The sequence below is a fragment of the Adiantum capillus-veneris genome, chromosome 1 (assembly GCF_014529385.1).
Source record: "Adiantum capillus-veneris isolate H3 chromosome 1, ASM1452938v2, whole genome shotgun sequence".
In the NCBI taxonomy this organism is placed as follows: Eukaryota; Viridiplantae; Streptophyta; class Polypodiopsida; order Polypodiales; family Pteridaceae; genus Adiantum; species Adiantum capillus-veneris.
In genome coordinates this window covers 188,056,846-188,081,910 of record NC_140931.1, presented here as the reverse complement: position 1 = coordinate 188,081,910, position 25,065 = coordinate 188,056,846, and the positions used below count along the sequence as shown (strand labels likewise).

General features: G+C 45.6%; 1 protein-coding gene across 2 annotated transcripts in view; it reads left to right on the top strand.

Annotated features, from left to right (window-relative positions):
* The window catches only part of HDA9 (histone deacetylase 9), a 66,823-nt gene that overhangs the window by 23,590 nt on the left and 18,168 nt on the right, over positions 1-25,065 (top strand). For both annotated transcript variants that reach the window (XM_086524563.1, XM_086524564.1), the window contains exons 2-9: positions 15,904-16,016; positions 16,103-16,220; positions 16,441-16,515; positions 16,654-16,873; positions 17,028-17,091; positions 18,509-18,601; positions 18,688-18,796; positions 22,552-22,601. In XM_086524563.1, the coding sequence (XP_086380689.1) occupies positions 15,904-16,016; positions 16,103-16,220; positions 16,441-16,515; positions 16,654-16,873; positions 17,028-17,091; positions 18,509-18,601; positions 18,688-18,796; positions 22,552-22,601 (842 nt within the window). The remainder of the gene's footprint in view (positions 1-15,903; positions 16,017-16,102; positions 16,221-16,440; positions 16,516-16,653; positions 16,874-17,027; positions 17,092-18,508; positions 18,602-18,687; positions 18,797-22,551; positions 22,602-25,065) is intronic.

Sequence of the window (25,065 nt, the reverse complement as noted above, 5' to 3'; positions counted from 1 at the left end):
CAGCCATCCAATTTTCTGAATTCTGTGCTTCATCAAAAGACAGAGGCTCCTCAACATCATGTAAGCTAGACACAGCCAAAGCATAACAATCTGATGCATAAGATGCATGGCGAGAGCCTGAACGAGTACGACTAGACAAAGGTGCATCCAATTTACTGTCACACAGTGTGCACCAGCCATTTTGGCATACCTCTAGCCTGCTCATTTCAGCCCTTTCCTCATCAAGTACATCATGTACATCTGCATCAGTAATAGGCTGATCTGTAACATTTTCAGAAACCCCTATAGGCTGTACACTTGCCTCATTGGAACTTACATTCGTATTTCCACCACTGAAAAGAGGCAACAAAGTGTCATAAATGTCCTGTGAGCTTACATTACTGTCTCAGTACATGACAACAATGGCTGAACAGAATCTTCCACAAACACTACATCTCGTGAAACTAGAATACGCTTTGTTTGCGGATGATAGAACCTGTAACCTTTGCTTTCAACACTATAACCAACAAAAATACATTTGACAGCCTTATCATCCAATTTTTTGCGTTGTGTTTGTGGCACCAAAGCATATGCCAAACAGCCAAAAACATGCTTGTGCTCAATAGAAGGCTTTCTATCATGCCATGCTTCATATGGAGTAATAGACTGCAAAGCTTTCGTAGGACACCTGTTAAGTACATAAGTGGCACACATGATGGCCTCAAGCCAAAAAGAATGCGATAAAGCTTGACTTTTGACCATACATCGTGCCATTTCCGTCAGTGACCTGTTTTTCCTCTCAACAACACCATTTTGCTGAGGTGTATAAGGCGCTGTACATTGGTGTTTTATCCCACGACTAGCCAGAAAATGCATTAAATTCAAGAGACATATACTCTTCCCCTCGATCGGAACGGAGGGTGCCCATAGTACATTTCGAGACATTTTCAACCATAGCCAGAAATTATTTGAAGCACATAAAAACTTCAGACTTCGCTTTAAGCGGAAATACCCATGCATGCCTGGAGTAATCATCAATGAAAGTCACGAAGTAAAGGTAATTGCCCAAGGATGGAGTTTGCATGGACCCACAAACATCACTATGCACAAGCTGCAACCTGCATGTGGCCCGAACTGAACTATCCTTTGGAAACTTAGCGGCATCTTACCCAAAAGACAGCCTTCACAAACATGTTTGACAGGTGCTTCAAGAGGCGGCAAAGAAGCAACCATATCAGATTTCTGCAAACGCAGCAAACTGACAAAATTCAGATGACCAAAACGTGCATGCCAAAGTTTTGCATCTGAAATAGCCCTTGGATCTGCAACAGCATTTGCAAAATTTTGTCCACACTTGTCATACAAAGTGAGCTTATATAGCCCATGGCACAAAAGGCCAGATGCAACAATTTCATCACCAAAACTGAGATCATGAAGTGTACATTTGTCATCCACAAATTTGACTACAAGTCCAAGTCTAGCAAGTGCGGATACAGACAAGAGATTCTTCTTGATTCTAGGTACATAAAGTGCATCAACAAGTGTGAAGGAACTGCCATTTGCAGCAGTAAGCACAATCTTTCCAACTCCCTGAACCGGATAAGAGACATTGTTGGCACAAGTGACTGAATTCCCATGAGGGATAGACTCGAGAGAGGTAAAGAATTCACGATGTGAGGTAATGTGCTTTGTAGCACCACTATCGAAATACCACACATGTGAATCTGCAGTAACTGACGAGCATGCATAATGGACAGCAGGATTGTAAGTGCACTCTGCGCTAAAAGCCCATTTTGCATCAACATCAGCAACACAGTCTCCTTTCACAGAAGACTCAACAATGGCTGCATTTGTAGTGGAACCAGCATTTGCAGTGGAACCACCCTCTTTCTTCTTAGCCTCTTTGGCCTTCAAACTTAGGACACGTCTTGATCAAGTGATCATTAGCTTTACAATAATGGCAACGCATTTTCTTTTGCTCTTATCACCAGAATTGCCAGACGAAGTGTTTCTAGCAGAAGCATTGGAAACAGAAGTTTTGCCACTCGCAGCAGAACCATAAGAAGTGGCTGCATTGTTGTTACCACGCTTTCTTTGAGAAGCAATATAAGCTTGTTCAACTGCACGCTGTCTAGTCCTGTTTTTTCTGGAAAGTGACTTGCAACAGCAATGTGCATAATGCATCAAACATGACAACTTCTGGATTTCCTTGTGTCATAAGTCTCCAAGTACTAGCAAAAGTCTGGTAGGAATCTGGTAAGGCATCAAGAACAGTCCGCACAAGGGAACTGTTTGAAATGACTTAACGTGCAGAAATAAGTTTCTCACTGATATCCTTGACACCAGCAAGGAAAGTGTCCATATCATCTTCCTCATGCATAATCTTCGACTCCAGCTCTTTCCGCAGCAAAGCAATTTTAGCCTCATTGCGGCTTGCATAAAGACCTGCTAGAATATCCCAAGCTTGTTTTGCAGATTTTGCTGAACGAATGTGAGGAACAATGGTGCGCTTCACAGACAATGCAATCAATGCATGAGCCTGCGCATCCTTTACATCCCAACGAGCTTGTTCTGCCGCCGTAGGCAAAACAACTCTAATAGCAGCAATCCTTGCAGCAAGACCTGCAACATCCTCAACATCGCCTACATCCTCAGAACGAGGACGTACATCAATGCCCTGCACAATGTTCCAGACGCCCTTTGACACAAGAACATGTTGCATCATATAAGCCCACATAGGGTAGTTGTCCCCATCCAACCTGTCCTCAGCAGCAAACATCTTGAACACATCTATGTTGTTGTCAGCCATGGTAAATGCTGCACTTGATGTGAAAACTACACGAAAATAGGAGAAACGGAGCGGGAACAATACTTGCTATATAGCACAAACCGTGGAAGACTATGAGGCACCTGTTATGCAGGAAACGACACTGACGAAAATTCTGCACAAGATGACGAAATAGCCTGTGCAGTACTGCCTGTGGTGGAAACGGAGGCCGAAATGAGCCCGAAACAAAAATCTGAGCAGACTAAGCTCTACGAGTTCTCCCGAAATTTTTGTCGACCTGCAAACGCTTGCCAAAGCTCACTGAAATCGGAGAAAGTGAGCAGGCGTGTGCTGGAGCAGCTGGCGACTAAGCCCGGGAGGACGCAACCTGCTCTGATACCAATTGTTGGAATTAGGGTTGCAGAGAAACACACACAGCTTGGATAAGACGAAGGAAGCTCAAGGCACACAATAGAGTGTCTTACTTAGTATGCAATGGAAAGATAGATAGCCCTAGAGTGATGGGCGTATATATAATGCTCGGGGGAAAAAACCTCCTCAAGAGGGGAAAAATGCCCCGGCGGTCCTAGTGTGTTCACACATATCACTACCACATGTATATGGTAACAAGGAGCGGAGTAACTCCCCTCTTGTGCAACCCACTACACCAGATTCCCGGCCAAGCTAAATTCGGGGTTCCATTTGGAGTAGACTATGCTAAAACCAAAAGCTTCAAGGTAAAGTTTCACAAATTTGAGGAGTATTTGTTAGGTCTTCCTCCGCCATCCACTTCGCATCCAATGCAGGATAGTTCTTGAATTTAACCAAGAACCGTCTTCTTACTTTACCCTTATTCTTTTTGTTCTTATGTACCAAAATCTGTTCAGGAACAAGGATCTCCTCCTTTTCTTCCACTTCGGGTTGCTCATTAGGTTCCCCATCTTCGGACACATCACCTCTAGAAGGTTTCAAGAGACTCGCATGAGATGCATTGAGAATCCTCCAAGTGTCAGGCAGTTTAAGTCGGAAGGAGACATCATTGATCTTTTCGGAGATCTGAAAAGGTCCGTAGTATCGCATACTAAGCTTAAGCCTCTCCTTTCCCTTCTTCTTTCTCAGGCGTGCCTTCTCAAAACGTAAGAGCACCCAATCATCCTCCTTGAATTTCAAATCGCGACAATGGCGATCTGCTGCCTTTTTCTGTCTTTTCTGAGATTTCTGCAAAGCCTCGTGAAGCTTGGAAAAAGCCGTGTCTACGTCGTGCGTGTACTTATCAGCTTCAAAAATCTTATCTTTCGTGCTTAGGAAGGGCGGAACCTTCGCAGCACCTTCAATAATCTCAAATGGCGCCTTTCCCCTCGAAGAGTGTATCGTGTTATTGTAGGCAAATTCCACCAAAGGTGGATACTTTTCCCATTGAGTCCCGTCAGTCTGAGAGTGGAAAGATGACGAGAATTGCAACCGCGTGCCAATGCTCTCCCAATTTCCTTCCAAAACAAACTCGTAAATCTAGGGTCCCTGTCGGAGACAATCGTCTCGGGCATGCCATGCAATCTGAAAATTTGGGCCACAAACAGTCTCACTAAGTGATCCGGCTTGACTGTTTTCTTCACTGGAATGAAATGAGCCTGCTTGCTAAATCTGTCAATAACAGTCCAGATACCATCGTGACCACTCTGTATTCTCGGGAGATCAAAGATGAAATCCATTGCAATACTTTCCCAGGGGCGGGTGGGTATAGGCAAAGGCTGTAACAATCCCTGTGCTTTATGCCTGTCAAACTTGACCTTCTGGCATACCAAGCAACTGCGCACAAACTCGTCCACATCCTTTTTGAGTCTCGGCCAATAGAAGTATCTCTCTACCCCTTTCAAGGTGGTAGCAATTCCGCGGTGACCCATAAAAGGCGGACAATGGCATTCGGTCATAACCTTTTACCTCAATGGCTGTGTAACGCACAACATGGTTTTCTTCATCAAGTAGCCATCCCCAATGGAATATCCCGCTACTGTCTCCCCATCCTGTATCCGTGTAAAGATATCTACAAAATCTGTATTTGTGGCATATTGATCGACCATATCCTCGAAGGTTCCTATGATGTATCGCGGAAATAGCCAGAACCAACGGCTTCCGAGACAAAGCATTTGCCACCAAATTCTTCTGTCCCTGAACATGGACAATCTAGAAGTGAAACTGTGACAAGATGTTCGCCCACCGCATCTGCTTTTTCGATAGCTGCTTCTGTGACAAGAAGTAGCGTAAATTCTAATGGTCTGTGAAGACAGTAAAATCCGCTCCGAGTAGGTAGTGCCGCCACTGAGTAAGAGCATGGATAACTGCCAAAAGCTCTTTCTCATAAATATGTGCTTTCAATTCCGGCCTTTAGAACAATCGGCTCTCGTAAGCAATGACATGGCCTTCTTCCTTTAAGACCGGACCAAGACTATGACCACAAGCATCACAATATACTTCAAATGACTTCTGCAAGTCCGGCAAAGTCAAAACTGGTCCCGTAGTCAATTTCTCTTTCAAAGTCTGAAAGGCAGTCACCTCTGTGGGTCCCCACGAGAAAGGGACTTCTTTCTGTGTCAAGATATGCAAAGGGGAAGCAACCTTCGCAAACTTTCTAATGAACCGCCTGTAGTACGAACACAACCCCAAGAAGCTTCTAACTTCATGGACATTTTTCAAATCGGGCCAATCATGGATAGTCTCTATCCTCGCTGGATCCATCTACACTCCTGCTCCTGACACAATGTGTCCCAAAAAGTGTTCTTTGGTAGGAAAAAATCACTTTTCTTCGCATTAATCACTAACTTGTGATCTCATAATGCCTGAAAGACTTGAAGCAGATGTTCTCTATGTTCTGCCTCATCCTCGGAGAAAACAATGATGTTGTCAAAGAAAGTGCCGGCGAATAGTCTGTACTCTCGAAAAATCCTGTCCATCATCCGGTTAAATGTCACAGGAGCATTGTTTAGGCCAAAAGGCATCACCAAAAACTCAAATAACCTAAAAGTCGTCTGAGAGGCTGTCTTGTAGACATCTCCCAACGCGATTCGGATTTGATGATATCCACTTTTCAAGTCGATCCTGCTAAAGCACGAGGATCCTGAAGTCGGTCAAGTATATCATCGATTCTAGGAATCGGAAATCTGTTCTTGATGGTGATTTTGTTGAGAGCTCTATAATTGATGCACATTCTCCAATCCATCTTTCTTCCAAACCAACAACACAGGAGAGTAGTACGGTGAAGTACTAGGCTGGACAAAATCCTTTTCCAAGAGGTCTTTCACTTGGTTCATAATCTCTTCGTTTTGGGCTCGGCTCAGACGGTAAGGTGGCCGGTTTGGTGGTGTGCTTCTAGGTATCAGATCAATAGTATGATCTTCAAGAGGAGCGGATGGTAACTCGCCTGGCAGGCCCTCTGAGAAGCAATTGACATGAGATTGGAGAAAATCTTGGCGTTCTTTATCAAGTTCAGACATATTTGTCCTATCCTCATCACTCGACTCTTTCAAAAAGATCGAGTAAACAAACAGATTGGATTTCATTAATTTAGAAATGGCCGAAGCCGATACAATAGGGACAGACTCGCCCTTAAGTTTTATATCGAGTACAATGGTTTTGCCCTTCTCTGTGGTCAATGTCGCTTTCCTCGCCCGATAGTCGACCATGGCGTTGTTCTTGTGGTGGTCCCATCCGATCGGGAGTGATCTCGTGCCGCGCCGCCAATTTCGGTGAAATGAAGTTGACCTTGGCTCCTCCATCAAAGAAGATCAGGGCATCTTGGTCTTTCACTTTGCCCCAAGCTCGGCAAAGTTCTGTACTCTCGTCCATCGTGTTGGGATCGGTACCCACGCAATCTGGAACGAGTCCTGTTTTCATCTCGCCTTTTCTTCCACGGTCCTCAGTTGCTCTCGAACTCTCAAGCCTTTCGTCATCCTTGTCAGTCTGTTTTTTTTGTGCCTTTTTAGGGCACTTCGTGGAGATATGCCCAGCTTTTCCGCATTCAAAGTAAGTTTGGGTCGTGCATCCTTTTCTTTCTGTTATGGGTTGCTCTTTCTCTTTCTACTTTCATTTTTCGAAGTCTGTTCGGCTCTTTGCGTCATGATCTCATCTGTGGGGTAGGTCAGACTCCCAGAGTGAATGGCAAAACCCCGTTTCGCATGACTCATCAACTCCTGAATGGAAGCTGACTTTTGTTCTAAGCAGTGATCTCGGATCTCTGTAGGAAGACTCAAAGGTAAACCGCTCAATCTGTTCCTTGAACGAGATCTTCTTAAATGAAGAGGCGGGTAGAAAAGTGCTCCAGAATGTCTCGCAATAAGCGTCCACTGTATCCTTCTTGGTCATCCGTAGATGGGTCCAAGCAATTCGTATGTCGCATTCATACTCTCGAGTGAGCCATGAAGAAATAAAAAGCCTTTTGAATTTCAGCCATTTAACTGGCGTTGTCTTGTTTAATAGAAGCGTGGACCACCAAGTTCGAGCATTCCCCTTAAAGTAAGAGGCAACTCCCCGAATCTTAGAGTGCTCTGAGTAACGCCCTCCTGAGAAAGCTATGTCAAACTGTTGTATAAAAGACAAAGCTTTCGAAAGATCTCTATAACCAGAAAACGTGTCAAATTTAATTGCTTTTATCTTCCAGAAAGTCATACTGGTTGGCTTTAATAAAATTCTTCTTCCTTGCCTAAAAGATGTTGTCATCAGAGTCCGAACTATCTGAAGACGAGTCCTCTGTATAACTGTCAACCACATGGCGAGATTTAGGCATCTTTTTCTTTTTCTTGCCCTTTCCGAAGCGTTGCTTTTTGCTTCGCTTTTTGCCTTTTTTGTCTTCTTCGCTCCAGTCAGAGGAGCTAGAAGAACTCTCAGAAGAAGAGGAAGAAGAAGAACTGGGTACTCCTTCAAATCGAACATGCATCTTCTGCTTTCTTGCCTTTTCAAATGTAGACTGATGACCCAAATAACCTGGGAAGACAACGCCTTTCTTTTGCTTTTTGTCGTGCTTTTTAGCTTTGTTCTGCGCATCAAAAAGCTGAGCAATTCGTGCTTCAACCACCTCTCCTAATTCTTGCTCTATGTACATCCTCAGAGTAGGAGGTTCCTTCAAGGGCGATTTGAGGGGTGGCTCTGTGGTCTGCCGCCACTGTGTGTGCACCTCATCGAAAGAAGTCTTGCTCATATATTCTACAAATTTTTGGTCCTTCCCAAAATTGAGCATCATCTTTGTTGCGTCGCCGATCAATCGTTGAGGCTCCATCTCTTCGAGCTCCACCTGAGTAGGCCGAGGCGGGCCTACTCCTCGCATGAATCTTCGCTGTGATCTCCTCCCGTATCTCCGGATGCAAAGGAAGTCGATTGATCTTTGCGTGAAGCCATAAGTGCTGCGAAAAGGGATCGGATTTCCCGTAGAAGAGAAATCGGCCGAGCTCTGATACCACTGTAACAGACTTGGACACTCCAAGTCAAGAATCTACCGCGACACCACAAATAATCACTTCAAAACAGTTCATAGTTCACAATTGATTCGACACTGGCCCGGTGGAGTTCCGTGCCTAGAGATATTGGCCCCAAAGACTGGCGCCCCTTTGGTATTTCTTTTTGTATTAATCTGCAACTCAAAGTACAAGTAAGTTGCGGGGACTCACTCTCTGCGTCCAAATGCTTTGAGAAGTGAGAGCCCAAAGACTAATTTAAAGGATTTACAAGGGATGCCAAAAGCAGAGCCCAAAAGCTGAAAATCAAAAGCCCTGTAAAAATAAAGCAAGAGCTTTCTGTCTCTCACAAGCTCTCTCTCTCTCTCTCTTTCATGAGAGGAAAATAAAGCAAAGAGTTTTCTCTCTTTCTCTCTCTTTCCAATTTGCGTAGAGCAAATAAAGCAAAAGCTTCTCTCTCTCATCTCTTGCGTAGAAAAAGCAATGCCCAAAAGCTGTCGGAATTTGTGCCGCAATTTGCGGGCGTCCGTACAACTGCCACATGTCAGCCCTGCCGCATTTTCGGGCCTGCCGTACAGCCAGCCACGTCAGCAAGCCACCGGGGAAGGGGGGGGGGGGGGCGGGGGTCCTTTGCAATAAGGTGTGTATGTGTACTGGGCAGCCACGTCATAGAGTTGTGACCATCAATGTCTGTTGAACTGGTTTTTGTTGTATGTCTATTTTGCAGGCGTAATTGAGGGCGATTAAAATTCTTTCAAGAGGGGGCTATGTCGCAAAATGATGACGTGGCATGGCCTAAAGGACAAAGCCCGGATAGAAGAGGGCCTGAACCTCGTGGGGAATCAGAAGAAGTTTTCACCAACTTATGGAGCTTGTTTGGGTGGCCCAAAATTAAAGGGTTCCGACCTATTAAGTTGTACCAACTTATGGAACCCTGATGAGGGGCCTAAAAACCTTGCAAATAAAGCAAGAGACCCCAAATTGCGTAGCAAATGCTGACGCGGCAGTGCTGTACGGAAGACGTTGCACCGTACGGAATTTTTACATTTTTACTGAAAAGCCCAAGGGGCGCTAGCTTTTGGTAATGAGCTTTGGGACGTGATGCGTTTGAGTTGGAGCTTTTCATGTGACTGCTTTTGGCTAGGGGTCTTTAAAAGTATGCGAGGGCCTCCTCTGTCGACAGATTTGCTTGGAAGCTGTGCGGAGAAAGAGGACCCTCAGACATTTTACTGGTTGAAGCATAATAATAAAGAAATATCGAGAAGGGGCGCCTAGTCTTTTGAGCCAATATTGTTGGGCGCGGAGCTCCGCAGTGCCGTGCTGTCTCCCCCCCCCCCCCCCCCCCCCTTGCTCACGGGCGCTCTGCACCCGCCCTTGCTCACGCGCTGCTCTGCACACCCCCCCTTGCTCGCGCGTTGCTCTGCACACACACCCCCCCCCCCCCCCCCCCCCCCCCCCCCCCTCACGCATTGCCGGCCTGCCCCTGTGTGCTCCCGCTGCCCCTTGCTCTGCACCCGACCTTGCGCGCTCCCATCCCCGTGCCTTATTTTCTTGCAACCCTACCCCCCCCCCCCCCGTAGAGAGAGAATGGACCTTTTTGGAGTTTTTTCCCAAGCGTAGAGAGAGGAGGAGGTTCTAGCGTAGAGAGAGAAGGAAGTTTAGGCATAGAGAGAGAAAGAGGGGACTTGAAGCGTAGAGAGAGAATAGGTCTGCACGCGTAGAGAGAGAAAAAAAAACCCTCTCCCTCACTCCGGTACCCCATCTCCTTTCCCTGTCGCGGCCTCTCAATCATGAGAAAGCCGAATAGCAAGGATGACCCGGTGGAGGATGCCATCCAAAAATGTAAAGAAGAACTGAGCGAGTCCATCAACAAGATCAACCGCCACCTCTTAGGTACTATTAACGGACTCGACGCACGCGTGGCAGCACAGGAAAGCACGATACGTACACTCGAAGATCGCGTGAAGGCCCAAGATGAGGAAATCGCACTACTCAAGAACGAGCTTGCAGAGGTGTGATCGCAGAATGTCCTCGAAGAGGGAGAACTTCAACCCTCTGTCATTGAAGACCTTAACACGATTAAGGAACAAGTACGGGCAATCAAAGAAGGTGGGGAGCAACAAAAAGAAATGACAACCTCGTGGGTAGATGTCATCATAAAGACCCAACGAAAAGTAGAAAAGGCCGAAAAATGGATCGAGATTGTCAAGAAAGGGAAAGGCAAGGAAATAACTCCCACCCCCACACCAACCATGATCAACTTGACACTAGAAGAGGAGCAAAGGAGAGGTGTGTGGGCCTTACACGTAAGGATATGTGGCCTCAGAGACCAAGATAATGTAGATAAAGAGGTGAAAGAACTCATGACTCTGGTTGGGGACAACGAGCAGACGCATACGAGGGCTTGGAGAGTGGGCACTAAGAAAAGTGGGAGCAACGGAGAAACCTCGAAGGAAAGGGCACTCATTCTCCGCTTCCCCTCCATGGAAGCAAAGAAAGACTTCTTGAAGAAGAGAGCGACTTTAAAGAAGACGGGCATCTTTCTTGGAGACGACCTCACCCTCTCGCAGATTGCTCATATGCAAGAAGTAATGCCGGAAATAAGAGCAGCAAGGGAAAAGGGGAAGATTCTTTTTACAGGGATGGAAAGGTGGTGATATGGAGCGACGCCCCGCATGACGGTGCGAGACCCATGGGACCACACTAAAGATGGCAACCTGGAATTGTAATGGGTCACTCCGTCTTGATGTAGGGGCCTTTGAGGATAGCTTCACGGGGAGAGACATCATTTTCTACTCTGAGACGCATCAAGCACCGGGACAATCCATGCCACAGGTGAGCGGATATAGATGGGAGACAGCTTGCAGACAGGAGATCAGATCGGAGCATCGAGGACGGGGCTCAGGGGGAGTGGCAGTTCTATTCAGGGAGGAACTGCAGCCAATGATATATATAGCACGCAAGGATGAACAGGCTAGGTACATGTGGGTGAGGCTCAGGGCAGAGACGGGCAGATACCTCTACATTGCTATTTGTTACTTTCCTCCTAGTACGTCAGTATATGCATCACCTAGAGGACAATCCCCCTTTGCTATTTTGGATAATGACATATGGGAGTTTTCCAAGGATGGTGACATTATCATACTAGGGGATCTCAATGCTAGGACTGCCCACCACCAGACATATTTATGATACTTCCGAAGAGATGCTTAGGGAGCTGGACATCACAGAGATGGGTCTATCCAGACTATCACAAGATGAGGAATACACTGAATATGGCAGATACTTGATAGATATGGGAACCGCACACAGATTGGCCATTGTGAATGGCCTACAAAGATTTTCGACAGCTGGAGGTTTTACTTGCTTTCCACACCGACATGGTGCCAGCACAGTGGATTATGTTATGGCCCAGCTAGGTCTCATTCCTTTCTTTCAAGATTTCATGGTGGGCACTAGGCCAGTTGGAGTAGCAGTTGATCATGCTATCGTGTCTTTCACCCTCACCTTTCAGTTCAGCACAGCTCCATTAGGAGAGGTCCCCACACACACTCGGTATACCTTCATGAGGGAGACGGATTCTGTGTATATGGATGAGATATACAGGCAGCTATGCACCCAGAAGCTGGGACGGCCACTAGATGAACTCACTCAGATATTGACAGAGACGCTCCATGACGCAGCATCAGAGGCATACCCCCACAGCCAGCCCACACGAAGACGATATGGGAACATGCCCCAGAACAGTTGGTATGATGAGGGGTGCAGAGAGACGAGGATCAAACTACAAAGGGAAGTGCTCATGGGTATTACCACACATAGACAGTCAGAGATTATCTTTCGCCGCCTAGTGCGACGAAAGAAAAGGGCCTATCTATCTCAGCTAGAGCGGGATCTATATCAGCTATTTATAAGTCAGGACTCAGGCGAAGCATGGAGGTTATTCCACGGGCATTCGCCACCGCCCGCGGTCACCTCCACTGAGACATGGGGGGAATATGCCACATCTCTCTACACAGCATCATGGCAACCACCTTTGCCGGACCCACTAGAGACATGCCTAGAGACATGTTGTTTCTTTACTGCCGAGAGGGTAAGGAAAGCCATTGACGGGATGAAGACAAGGAGAGCACATGATCATGATGGTCTGATAGCAGAGCACTTCATCCATGCCAGGGATATGCTGGCAGAGCTCCTGGCTATGATGTTTAATCGAGCCATGTATGAAGGCTTTCCGGAGACTTGGAGTATGTCTACGATTGTGCCTATTTTCAAGTCAAGAGATCCCATGATTCCCGCGAATTATCACACCATCATGGTTGGCCACACATTAGCTAGGTTGTATGCATCCGTTCTTGAGCAGGAGCTGAGTAGATGGGCAGAGCGAGAGGGAATAAGAGCACCAGGGCAAGCAGGTTTCAGGAGAGGTTTCTCCACTCTTGACCAGATTGTGACACTCAGAGCTATTATTGAGAAGGGTAGACATCATGGCAAGAGAATCTATTGTAGCTTTGTGGATTTCCGCAAAGCCTTTGACATAGTGCCGAGAGCCAGACTTATACACAGACTACAGGACATGGGTGTGCCTATAGAGCTGATATGGGGTATTTTGGCTCTATACAGACAATGATGGGGCGGGTACGCACCACTGAGGGAATGTTTGACATGGTCCACTCCACTATTGGAGTAAAGCAGGGATGCCCCCTATCCCCGACTCTTTTTGGGATGTATGTGGATGAGTTGTCAGACTATGTAGAGCGGCAGGGGGACAGGGGGATTCAGCTAGGAGGGACATGGATTCCGCTGTTACTATATGTTGATGATATTATGTTGATTTCAGACTCCCCAGAGGGGATGCAACGTCACTTGGATGCTCTGCATACATTTGCTCGTGATAGTGGATTGTCGGTCAATCTGGGGAAAACCAAGGTTATGGTGTTCAACACCACACCACAGTGGGTCAGGAGGTCGGCACCCACATTTATGTATGGCCAGGAGATTGTGGAGTACACAGATGCATATACCTATCTTGGGGTAGTATTCAATGGACGGGTGTTTTCACTAAGGAGAGCATCAGAGACTAGACTGACGAGAGCATATGCAGCTCTGGGAGGACTGGCGAGGATGTGTTCGCAGGTTCAATTTTAGGAACCGCGAACAAAGCTTTGGCTTTTTGACACTCTAGTGACTCCAGCTATGCTCTATGGAGTTCAGGTATGGGGACCCTCAGTAGACCACCATGGGAGATCTGGCAACATAGATGGATGGAGATGTATAGAGAGGCCTCTGGTCTCTATGATCGCTCAGATGATTCGGGCTAAGGCCTCAGTACCACATGAGATTATCCGAGCCGAGCTAGCCGCCCCCCCCCCCCCCCCCCCCCCCCCCGTGGTGGAGGCACTGACAAGATCAGCTTCCTTTATGCATGGTCTATGGGATCTCCCCAGAGACAGATACGCTCGGCTTGCCCTGGAGTCATCTCGACAACTAGCTCTACAAGGCGATATAGCATGTTGGTATGGACAGATGACATCATGGTTTCAGTCGCATGGTCTCAACATGGATAGATTACCTCCGCTTCAATACTCCTTGGATGCACCCTCCTTGTCTCTCACACGGGCAGAGATCACCAGGCTCATACGTCAGGATCTGATTCAGCTAAATACCAGGAGCACATGGATACAGCCGACATAGGAGTTTGGCACGAAGATGGCCTTCTACAGAGAGCACCTTCTCCAACTCACGGAGGACGGCTTTGTGACTAGGCCAGCATACATGGGTACACACTTATCCCATGGGATAAGATGCGCTATTGGACAGATACGCACATCCTCACATCAGCTCCAGATCGAGACTGGCCGTTTTCGAGGAGTGCCGGCAGGAGCCAGAATATGTCACCTATGTAACTTAGAACCAGAGACAGAGCTACACTACACATGTCACTGCCCGGCATACTATGAGATACGCGGCCGATTTCACTGCCTGTTCAAAGAAGGGTTCGGACCTTTTTCTAGAGTCATGAGATACAAGGATCATAAGTGTCTCGGATTGTTTCTGCTAGAGCTACGTAGACTTAGGGAGAGCTTGCTGAGGACATCGGGGGAAAGACGGTCTCACAAACGAATCACAGAGTTCTTTACACTAGACAGAGGAGAGCCAACGGAGCAGTCATTACAACAGATCTCAGAGCCTACTCATACTAGAGGTACATTGCTTGACAGAGCCACTGAACTTGGCAGATCCAGACGTCCACGGCCTCGGGGGGTCTCCCACTACCGACGAAGGTTGCAACAGAAGATACAGATCACTCTAGCTCGACATGCAAGACGCCCAACCAGATTTCTGACCACGGAGGAGGTCGTTGAGATCCGACAGAGACCGATGAGAGATTTCATCTGAACCCACAAACAACCCCCCCCCCCCCCCCCCCCCCCCCCCCCCCCCCCCCCCCCCCCCCCCCTCCCCCTTATTTCCTTTCTCCTTAGTGTTTTAGTGTTAGTGGTAGTGTTAGCTCTTTGTAACTTTGTAATTTCCGTACTCAGACATGGTATCAGATTCACCAATTGTAACTTTTTGGTCTCATAGGTCATTTTGGCTTTTGAAGACGTTAATATAACATTTCATTTCATTTCATTTCTCTCTCTCTCTCTCTCTCTCTCAGTCAGCTTGTTCACTTCTTTCAGTTTCTCTCGCGTGTGTTGCACTAGATCTTTGGCTTGGGTTGTCCAAGTCTATTACATAATCTTTCAGTTGGAAAGGCAACAGATATAATCTTTCGTAAATCGCTTCGATATTGGCAAGAAGAAGACCAAAGAACCATCCAAGAGCAAGGATCATCAGCAGATGCAGGATCAAATGGATTAGTCTGGGCTCAAGAAGATTTTTTTAGCAAGGGCCTTAGGAATGCTGAAGTGTCATAGAATGATGATGCGTCTGCCCTGCCTTACGTAAAAGACAGATGGAGAGATTGCGGACCCCAAACATGGCTAGTGATGATGTGGCATCGATGCAGAGAAGCCCTTTGGAAAGCTTATTTATGAGGCTATGCAATCACTTAAGCAATAATGAAGTTATTTTCTTGTCTACCTTCTCTCTCTCTATAGTCTCTCTATTATTTGCAGGCGAGCACACATAGTACCGTGAATGCTATACTTGCTAATTTCTGTTAATTTCCTTCACTAAATCATCATCCTCATCCCTGTCTCGCTCTCCATGTGTCTTCTCTTTGGCATAGTTGTCCATTGATGACCTGGCGTGTGCCATGTCTTCAACTTGATAGTATTGATTTACATTATATACATGATGTGTTCTTTACTTCTTTCACTGATGATCAAAGAATTCCAATCCAGGATTAATACAAAACGTTTCATTGCTAATATTGGGGATGGTGGTAAAAGCTGTAAAAATATGTTGTGAATCTGGATGTCGAATGTTTGAAATGTTTTGTATGCTTTAAACACTTTTGAAGTTTTTTGTTTGTGAACCGTATATCAACTGCATGTAAAATTCCATAAGAGCATCTCTTTATGAATCACGACTAAAAGTATGCACGTACTGTGTGTGCAGGAGCACACACTCAAATATCACACTTATGCTCTTGATCTTCTGTATCTAAATGGCAGGCCTGCTAGTTCTAATGTTGCTAATATAACTTATGTATCCCTTGCTGGTTGAAAAACTTTTGTGCCTGAGTGGGAATTAATTTTTGTCTTGTAGGTGATGTTGGCAGCGTATATTATGGGCCTAATCACCCCATGAAGCCTCATCGATTATGTATGACACACAGTCTTGTCTTAGCATATGGACTCCATAATAAAATGGAGATTTATGTGAGTTTTTTTTCTGTTAGAGCAAAGCTTTTTAAATTGTTTATGTTAGGGTTCATACTCTTATACGTTGAAATATCGGTTTGCAGAGACCTCATAAAGCATATCCAGTGGAGCTTGCTCAGTTTCATTCTGCTGATTATATTGACTTCTTGCATAGAATCACTCCTGACACACAAGAGTTGTTCTCCAAGGAGCTCCTAAAGTGTAAGTTTACCATTTGGGTACAAAATAGTAGTTCCATAAAACAATATAGTTTGCACTGGCATTATTTGCAACACAGTGCTGATGCTTTAAAAATCATCAAATGAGTCGTGAAGCTGTCATGTTGCTTCAATGTAGTTTCACATGTTTGACCCCTAGGCAAGGGTTTTGTTTGTTTTACGAAAAACCCGTTGGATTTAAATCACACTGATTGGTAATGCAGATAATATGGGGGAGGACTGCCCTGTTTTTGATAATCTTTTTGAGTTTTGCCAAATCTATGCTGGTGGCACTATTGGTATGTTTCTGTCTTTCTGCATAGGGTTTCACATAGAATAAATTCGTATTACTGTCCTTAGCAACATTATATCGATATTCAAGCTGTTACTGTCAAAGTTCTGCTACACATCTATCTCAAGCTCTTTTCGGAAACCAGATGCTGCTCATCGTTTGAATAGTCAGCTTTGTGACATTGCCATAAACTGGGCCGGTGGTTTGCATCATGCAAGGAAATGTGCAGCATCTGGGTTCTGCTATGTAAATGATCTGGTGCTTGGGATACTGGAACTATTGAAATGTCATGCTCGCGTGCTCTACATTGACATCGATGTCCATCATGGCGATGGTGTGGAAGAGGCATTTTATCAAACAGACAGGTGAATCTAATTGGCTTTCAATAGTGCTGTCTGTGAAATAAATAAGCTGTCATGCATGAGCACAAGTGCTTTTTTTAAGGAGTGATCCTACTCCAGATTTCGTTCAACTTGTGCATTTGATAAGTGCAAGTGTTGCTGAAATTTTCTGTTGCAGGGTGATGACAGTAAGCTTTCACAAGTTCGGGGATTTGTTCTTTCCAGGAACGGGAGATGTCAAGGTAATAAATTCAAAATGTTGATCAAGTTTCAATATTCTTGTGTACCTGCAATTTTAGAGGGGTGTTGCTTCCCTTGCAAACGATCCTGAGGATGTCATGCTAATGACTGGAAACTGTTGGTCAAGCTTTGACATCCTTGTGTACCCACACCTTGGAGGGCTGCACATCCCTCGCAAATGCAACACAGCAAGATTGCCCAAGAGTATTTGCTACACTTAATTAGCTGTATTGAACGCAAACATTGCATGAGAGATTTGGGTAAGTGAAGGTCACAGATGTGTTTCTGCACTAGGCCATAAATGCCACTGTTTGTGGCCCAAAAGGTGATATAAGCCTTTTATGTACACAGGTCTACTAGGTGACATGCACATTGTCAAGGGGATGCCCCCATGCCTATAGAAAGTTTTGTTAGAGGTTCACTTTCTAGATGCTTTGATTTCTGATTTCCAGGTTTGGAGCACAGGCCCTTCATTGTAGGTTGGCCACCTAATTGCTTGCCTACAGGGGCATTGCATACCTGGGAGCTTCACTAGCTGTTGGGCAATGTCCCTCTTGCACCTCGTTTTTTGCCTTTCTCCCCATCTGAGCATATTTAATCTGGGTAGAGAGAACAATAATTAGATGGGTTCTTCTTAAATACAAATGTCAAGTTTCACCCTAAATACATAACAGAAAAAATGGAGTAGACGGTAAAGACAAATGACGATTGCTAGTGGAGGGAAGGGCTCAATACTTAAAACTGCTCATTTGGCTCTCATGCATCCTCGCCTTCTAATGTGAAACATATGAAAGTAGGAGTAAAGTTAGGTATTTCCGGTAGACGATCTGAAGTCAAACTGCCTTTGCGCTTTCAAGGGCTCATTTGTTCAGTCCTCTGTATAAGATATTGGCTCGGATGATTAGTGCACAGTCGGGGCCATTTTTGCCTAATCTCATTCATGCGTCTCAGATAGGCTTTGTTCATGATCGATGCCTGTTGGACAACATTTTCGTCTTTTATGAGGCTGTTGAGGCGAAGGCCAGGCACTCGCTATCATCCTTCCCAATTTGTATAAGGTGTGTGATTGCGTCTATGGGTGTTTTGAAGAGAGTGAGAGCTGGGAATGCACTTTCATTTTAACCAACTCAAATTAATCAGTGCCCCAATAAATTTTTGGTGCCCCTTACGCTTTTAGGTTCATTGAGTTCTTGGTTATTAGAGCTTCGGCATATTTTCATTCATAAGTGAAGTGTTTTTCGGGAGAAGTATTGTTCCTCTATGCATGAACTAGGGCATTCCAGTATCCAAAGATGCACACCGACTTAGAAATAATGAAAAACCGTTTCTTTAAAATTCCTAGAGATCGTTTTAGGAAATACTTGTGTGAGCAATTAAAAGGTGATGATTTAATCCTTTCTTTTCCTTTTTCTGATGAAGGATGTTGGATCAAACGAAGGAAAATACTATGCAATAAATGTCCCTCTCAAAGATGGTATTGATGATACAAGCTTCACCCGCATGTTTAAATTGGTACTTACCTTTTGTTTTCCTGAGAGTCATGAACTTATTTAGGCAGCTTGTATCTTATTTGTCTAAATCCAGTATGTTTGGTGCAGATCATCTCAAAGGTTGTAGAGTTCTACCAGCCTGGAGCAATTGTTCTACAATGTGGAGCTGATTCTCTTGCAGGAGATCGTCTGGGCTGCTTCAACCTTTCAATCGAAGGTGTTTAATTGGAATTAAGTTGTTCAGTCTTTGAGTTCCCTAGTCATCACCTTGTGTTCATGAAGTTCTTATACCCTTTCCTGATACTTAAGTACTTTTCAATATCTGCATACGCCTTAAGAAAATGTGACCCTGCCGGTTTCAGGAGGGGTTTCTCCCCTCTTGATCATATTCAGACACTCAGAGCCATCATTGAGGAGGGCAGGTCACATGGGAGACGGATTTATTGTAGCTTTGTGGATTTCCACAAAGCATTTGACATGGTACCGAGAGCTCGATTGATGCGCAGACTGCAGGAGATGGGGGTGCCCATATTGTATATTTGGGGGATTATGGCTCTATACAGACCAGTGATGGGACATGTACGCACTCTGGAGGGAATATCTGATTTAGTTCACTCCATCATTGGGGTGAAACAGGGTTGCCCATTGTCTCCTACTCTATTTGGTATGTATGTTGATGAGGTGTCTGATTATATTGACAGAGAGGGCGATAGAGGTGCCCAGCTGGCAAGGACGTGGATCCCATTGTTGTTATATGCTGATGATATTGTGTTGATCTCTCACTCACCAGAGGATATGCAGCGACAGTTGGATGCATTACACAGTTTTGCAGAGGATAGTGGACTGTCTGTAAAGCTTGGTAAAACCAAGGTTATGGTGTTTAACACCACACCTCAGTGGATCAAGAGATCAGCACCGTCTTTCACATATGGTCAAGAGATTGTAGAGTATACAGATGCATACACTTACCTTGGGGTTGTCTTCACTGGGCCGAGGTTTTCTTTTGGGAGAGCAGCAGAGACTAGATTGACTAGAGCTTTTGCAGCTTTAGGAGGCTTGGAGAGGATGTGTTCGCAGGTTCAGTTCCAGGAACCTCAGACACAGTTATGGCTCTTTGATACTTTAGAGTAGCCTCAGCTATGTTGTATGGGGTGCGGACCTTCTGTAGGCCAGGATGGTTGGAGACGTATGGAGAGGCCCTCGGTATCTATGATCTCTTGATTGATCAGAGCCAAGCCCTCCATACCCCACGTTATCATTCAAGCAGAGCTAGCTGCCCCTCCTATGGAGATTGACATGCTTACCAGATTAATCTTCTTTGTGCACAGCTTGTGGGATACTACTAGAGACAGATATGCTAGATTGGCCCTTGAGTCTTCCAGACAATTAGCTCTTCAAGGGGACACTTCATATTGGTATATACAGATGACATCATGGTTTCAGACGCATGGCGCTACCATGGATAGGCTGCCCCCTTTCCAGTACTCTCTTCAGGCACCCTCGATGTCTCTTACATGGGTGGAGATTACTAGACTCATTCATCAGGACCTGAAGTTGGATACGAGGAGGACATGGGTAGAGCTGTTGCCACAGGAGTTGGGGCACGAAGATGGCTTTCTATAGAGAGCATCTTCTCCACCTCACATGAGATGGGTTTGTGATTCGACCCAGCTACATGGACACACATATGTCTCATGGTTTGCGGTGTGCCATTGGTCAGATACGCACATCCTCACATCAGCTGGAGATTGAGACTGGTAGATTCACAGGGATACCAGCAGACAACAGGATATGCCGCTTATGCAAGTTAGAGCCAGAGACAGAGCTACATTACATATGTCATTGCATAGTGTACTATGAGATACAGGGCCGTTTCCACTGCTTATTCAGAGAGGGTTTCGGTCCTTTCTCTAGTGTTATGAGTTATGAGGATCAGAGATGTCTTGGGCTATATCTGCTTGAGTTACACAGATATAAAGACACTTTACTGGGGAGAGATGGAGAGAGATAGTCCCAGCGACAGATTACACATTTCTTTTCACTAGATATGGGACAGCCAGAGGAGCAACCATCATGGCAGAGCTCCGCCCACACTCATTCGACCACTATCGGCACTCTCATCGATCGAGCACTGGAGCTACAGAGATCCAGACGATCACGATTGAGGAGAGGGGCTACACAGCATCGACGGAGACTACAACAGAGGATTCAGCCCTCTCGACATCCAAAGTGAAGATGAGGATGAATTCTAGTAGTAGTATCTTTGTTCTAGTTCTTTTGTACCCAGACATGGTCACACTCGGAACACTCAAGGTGACACCTTCACCAAGAGGCCGAGGGTCCGCAACTTAGAGCACGCAGACTGGGAGGCTCACATCTAGCTGACTTGAGTCCCCTTTGGCGGCTCGTTGATGGGCTCGTCCAGAAAAAGGCCCGAGATCACGTATAGCTCGATGCGCACGGGAGCCTTCTTGGCACCGCTCGTTCATGAAGTTTAAGTTGAGTGCGGAAGCGTCTTTAGGATCATGTTGAGCGAACGTTGCTATTCGGGCCTTGAGCGAATGTCTAAGAGGTCCCTCAAGAACGCTCTCAGGCCACTTTGGGCGAACTTGAAAAATAGCTGAAAATGCCCCCGACTGCCTCGGGTTGGTACGGGCCAAATCTGCCGACAGTTGTCGGTCGCGAACGAGGAGCACCTCAGGCACGCATTCGTGAATGTGCATGGCTGATCTCGAAGAGAAAATCGACGCCTCCGCGTGGAGTACCTAAACGTCCAAAACGGATAACCCGTCCGCGTTAGCGCCGAGCCGACGCTCGCCGAAGAGCCGACGGCCCCGAAAGTGGGTCACGGAGTCCCGTGCGAGGCGAACTCCCCCAACACCTCCACGTTGTGAAATGGAGGGGGACACTCCTGTTACCATGCGCTCTCATACCCAACCATGCGTCCATGGGAGAGAGAAAGAGCTGAACTGAACGCAGAGAGAGAGGGCTAAACTGAGTATTGAGAGAGAAAGATGTGTGTGTGTGTGTGTGTTTGTGTGTGTGTGTGAGCCTCTGCAGAATTCCACAAACTGGTAGCGCTACCTCTGATGCAGGCTTGCGCATGCTGAATCCTTGCCGGATGGCGAGAGAGAGAGAGAGAGAGAGAGAGAGAGAGAGAGAGAGAGAGAGAGAGAGAGAGAGAGAGAGAGAGAGAGAGTTGCTCGCAGATTGCCAACGTTGGCCTTTCCAAATTTTCTACCTAGTTTGCTGTAGTTTTTAGTCTTATATTAATGTTAAGTCATTTGATCGCGTTCATACTGACCCGGCCACTCATTTTTTAAAGGTTTCAAACCTTAGACTTAAAAATGGCGTTAAAACCCGGTTTTTTGGCCAATCTGGAACATTTATAACTCGGCCGATTTCAAGACTCTCCCGACTCAGTTTGTAGGCTCCCTTTGGGACGTATTTCCACCGTGTCCAACTAGCCACTTTTTTGGACGGCCACCGCAATCTAATTATAGCTTTTTTGAGTGAACAGGGGACACCATCTTATTCATGTGTTTGTTTTGAACTAGTCTGCACTTCGTCCGGCTACTGTTCTAGTTATCATATTATCCGGACACGGATAAATTTCCAGATGGCACATTGCACCATAAAATTTATTGTTTATAATTGGTACCAATAAAGTCATAAATTCATTTTGTGTGCACAAAAATCATTTTCATTTATCTGTAACCGTAGCTAAAAATATTGCACCATCCCTCTTTCATACCCATTAATTCATTGATTTTTGTCTTAAATGTTGATAAATTTTCTTGTACAATTCGTGAGAAAAAAACGTTTCTAGGCATTTGAGGAAGTTTGTAAGGTAGTGCATGTAAATACAAAAGATTGCAGCAGAAGTTTGATATGCTCATAGTAGAAGGTTGATTGGCTGTTGACGTTCACTTGATCCCACAAGACCTGAAGAATTTTTTGGGCTTGCCGCAGGTCATGCTGAGTGCGTTCGATTTGTCAAGAATCTGAATCTACCTCTGCTGGTATGTGCCAAATTTTTATCTTTAAAGTTGATTTGTTAGGAATTAGTAAGGTTTAGTCTGTCACCTGTGCTGCCACAACCAAATTATCTTACAATTTTTTTTGTTTTGAAACTTATGACAGTTTTGTTATTCAAGGGCCAAGTTTCTAGTGGCAAAAAAGTTGTCATTTGTAGCCTCCATAGTTGAGCACGACTTATTTTTTGGCCCTTGAATGTAATTGTGACAATTCTTGCATTTTTGCTGTTGTCTCTTAAATTCAGGAGAATCATGTTTTTATTCTCCACCAAGAAAACCTTGCCCGGCAACAAGGAAACAAAAAAGTAATCATAAAAAACATTGCAAGGGACGAGTAGCAAAACATTGCAAGGGATGAGTAGCAAAATGTGGAGGAAAAAGTGCAAGGCGGGGGTGGTTTTTTTTTGGGGGGGGGGGGGGGGGGGGGGGGGGGGGGGGGGGGCAATGGATGCAATAGAAAAGTTTATTGAATTAGGAATGGACACCAACCGGTGCCCTCGTGAGGGTAGGAAAGATAGGGGTGAGGCTACTGCACACGCATACAGGAGAGCAGAGGGATGACAGGGTGGAGATGGACGATGAAATGAGGCAACTCCTTTTATCATTCTTCATCAGCATGGCATCACATGATGCACTTTTTCTTGGAGTCTAGAGAGAGTCTAGAGATGACGTGGCTAGCTAGACATCACCCCGTGGCGGATATACTTCCCTAGAGCTTGAGGCACAACTATGGGAGATGCAGATGCCACTATTGAAGCCCGTTTGCTCCTAGTTTCCGCTCTTTCCTCTCATTTGGAAATGCCTATGCTTGGTGGGCGCTATGTCATCCCATGGAAATGCCCTGACAAGTTTCATGCGACCTTTTGGGAACGCTTCACATTAATCGACAGGATTGCGAACTTGACAAAAGTATTCACGTTGAAAATGGGCCAATCCCCCTCCTTTCTCTGACATGAAGGATTTGACTCCTCCACAATTTTGTTTTGGAGGTTCCACAGCATGCATAATGTGACACACATTGGTGAAAACTATGAAGACATGGTGTTGACACTGCCTAGAATAGCCGAATTGTGAGGGCATCTCCTCAATGTTGCACACCTCGTGTCAACTAGAAAAAAACACCTTTTTTGTAACTCTAGGTATAACCGGCCTGTACACAGTAGAGGGCAATACTAATTCAATTACATGCTAATTTTACACAGAGGATTGAGAAGAAGAGAGAACACAGATGAGAATGTCACTATGCACACGAAGACCGACACCATGTAGGCCCCAAAGACTGGCGCCTGGTGTCCCTTTCGGTATTTTTTTATTCAATTGAAGACAAACGATCTGGACACTTAGACCTCCAACAAGCTGCTCAAAACTGTCAAGGATGAAATTGCAAATTTTTGACCCAATTTTGGCAGCATAACGGCGTCAGAATCTCTGTAGGTCAAAAGTGAAAGTCTAGGACGGATTCCTTGCATTGTAGAAGCATTCCGATGAGCTGTAGGTAGATTTCAGCATGCTGTAGTTTTTTGCTTTGGTCATTGACAGGTGCTCAATGTTACGAGGCTATGGCAACCACTAACCTTAGTTGCTGGTTTCATTTCCTTTATTTTTATTTAAATTTTGGGACCCTCCTTTTGAAGTCACAAATGGTCGGACATTGTATGGCCAACGTGAAACGGTCGATGGCCGAGAGTTTCATCGTAGCGGTAAAGGCGAGGTCGCCACAAGTTGGTTGGGTGAGTCAGCATTGAAATCCGAGGAGTAAAAGTATGTCTATGCTTAGTTCAACGTCATTGAGGCCCCCCCGCGACTTTTCTAAGTCGGTGAGTACTAGGAAATTAACTCAAAAGAGGCAAAGTGGATACATGTCGGCTCCACGTGAATTTTCTGGACTCATTACCAAGAGGGGGTGCCCAAATTTGATCTGGGGCTGAATTGAAGCTCATTGTGACTACAGTGTGTGTGTGAGTAGTGGATGCCTTTTGAATAGGAATTGGATTAGCTAATTGCTAGTCCCCGACACGTACGCACAGTGCCATCGCGATAGATTCTTGCGTGAAAACTCATCCAAATCAAAGGGGAACTGTCTCATTGCGTACGAGAGCTCCTGAGACACGCAGACGTGTTTGCTCCGCTCAAAAGGATTCAAAACAGAGAATTACAGCTTGCTGCGTTTATTTGCACGTTTAGGGTTTCGTACCTAAACTGCAAGATAACACCTGGGAAGCTTCGGGGAAGCCTTAGGCTGGTATACAAGAGTTTGGGCTGAAACCGGCCCGTAGATTCGCTAGAGGGTGGTACTTTCACCCGATCTTTACACTGATAAACTTTATGACACACAGTAACTTAATGAATAAGCCTGTGACTGGAAATTACATTTCAAACAAAACATGGCCTGGGAACTAGAGTGTTTCCAAGCAGACAGTGACATCGCGTTGGCCCTTTCATTATTTTT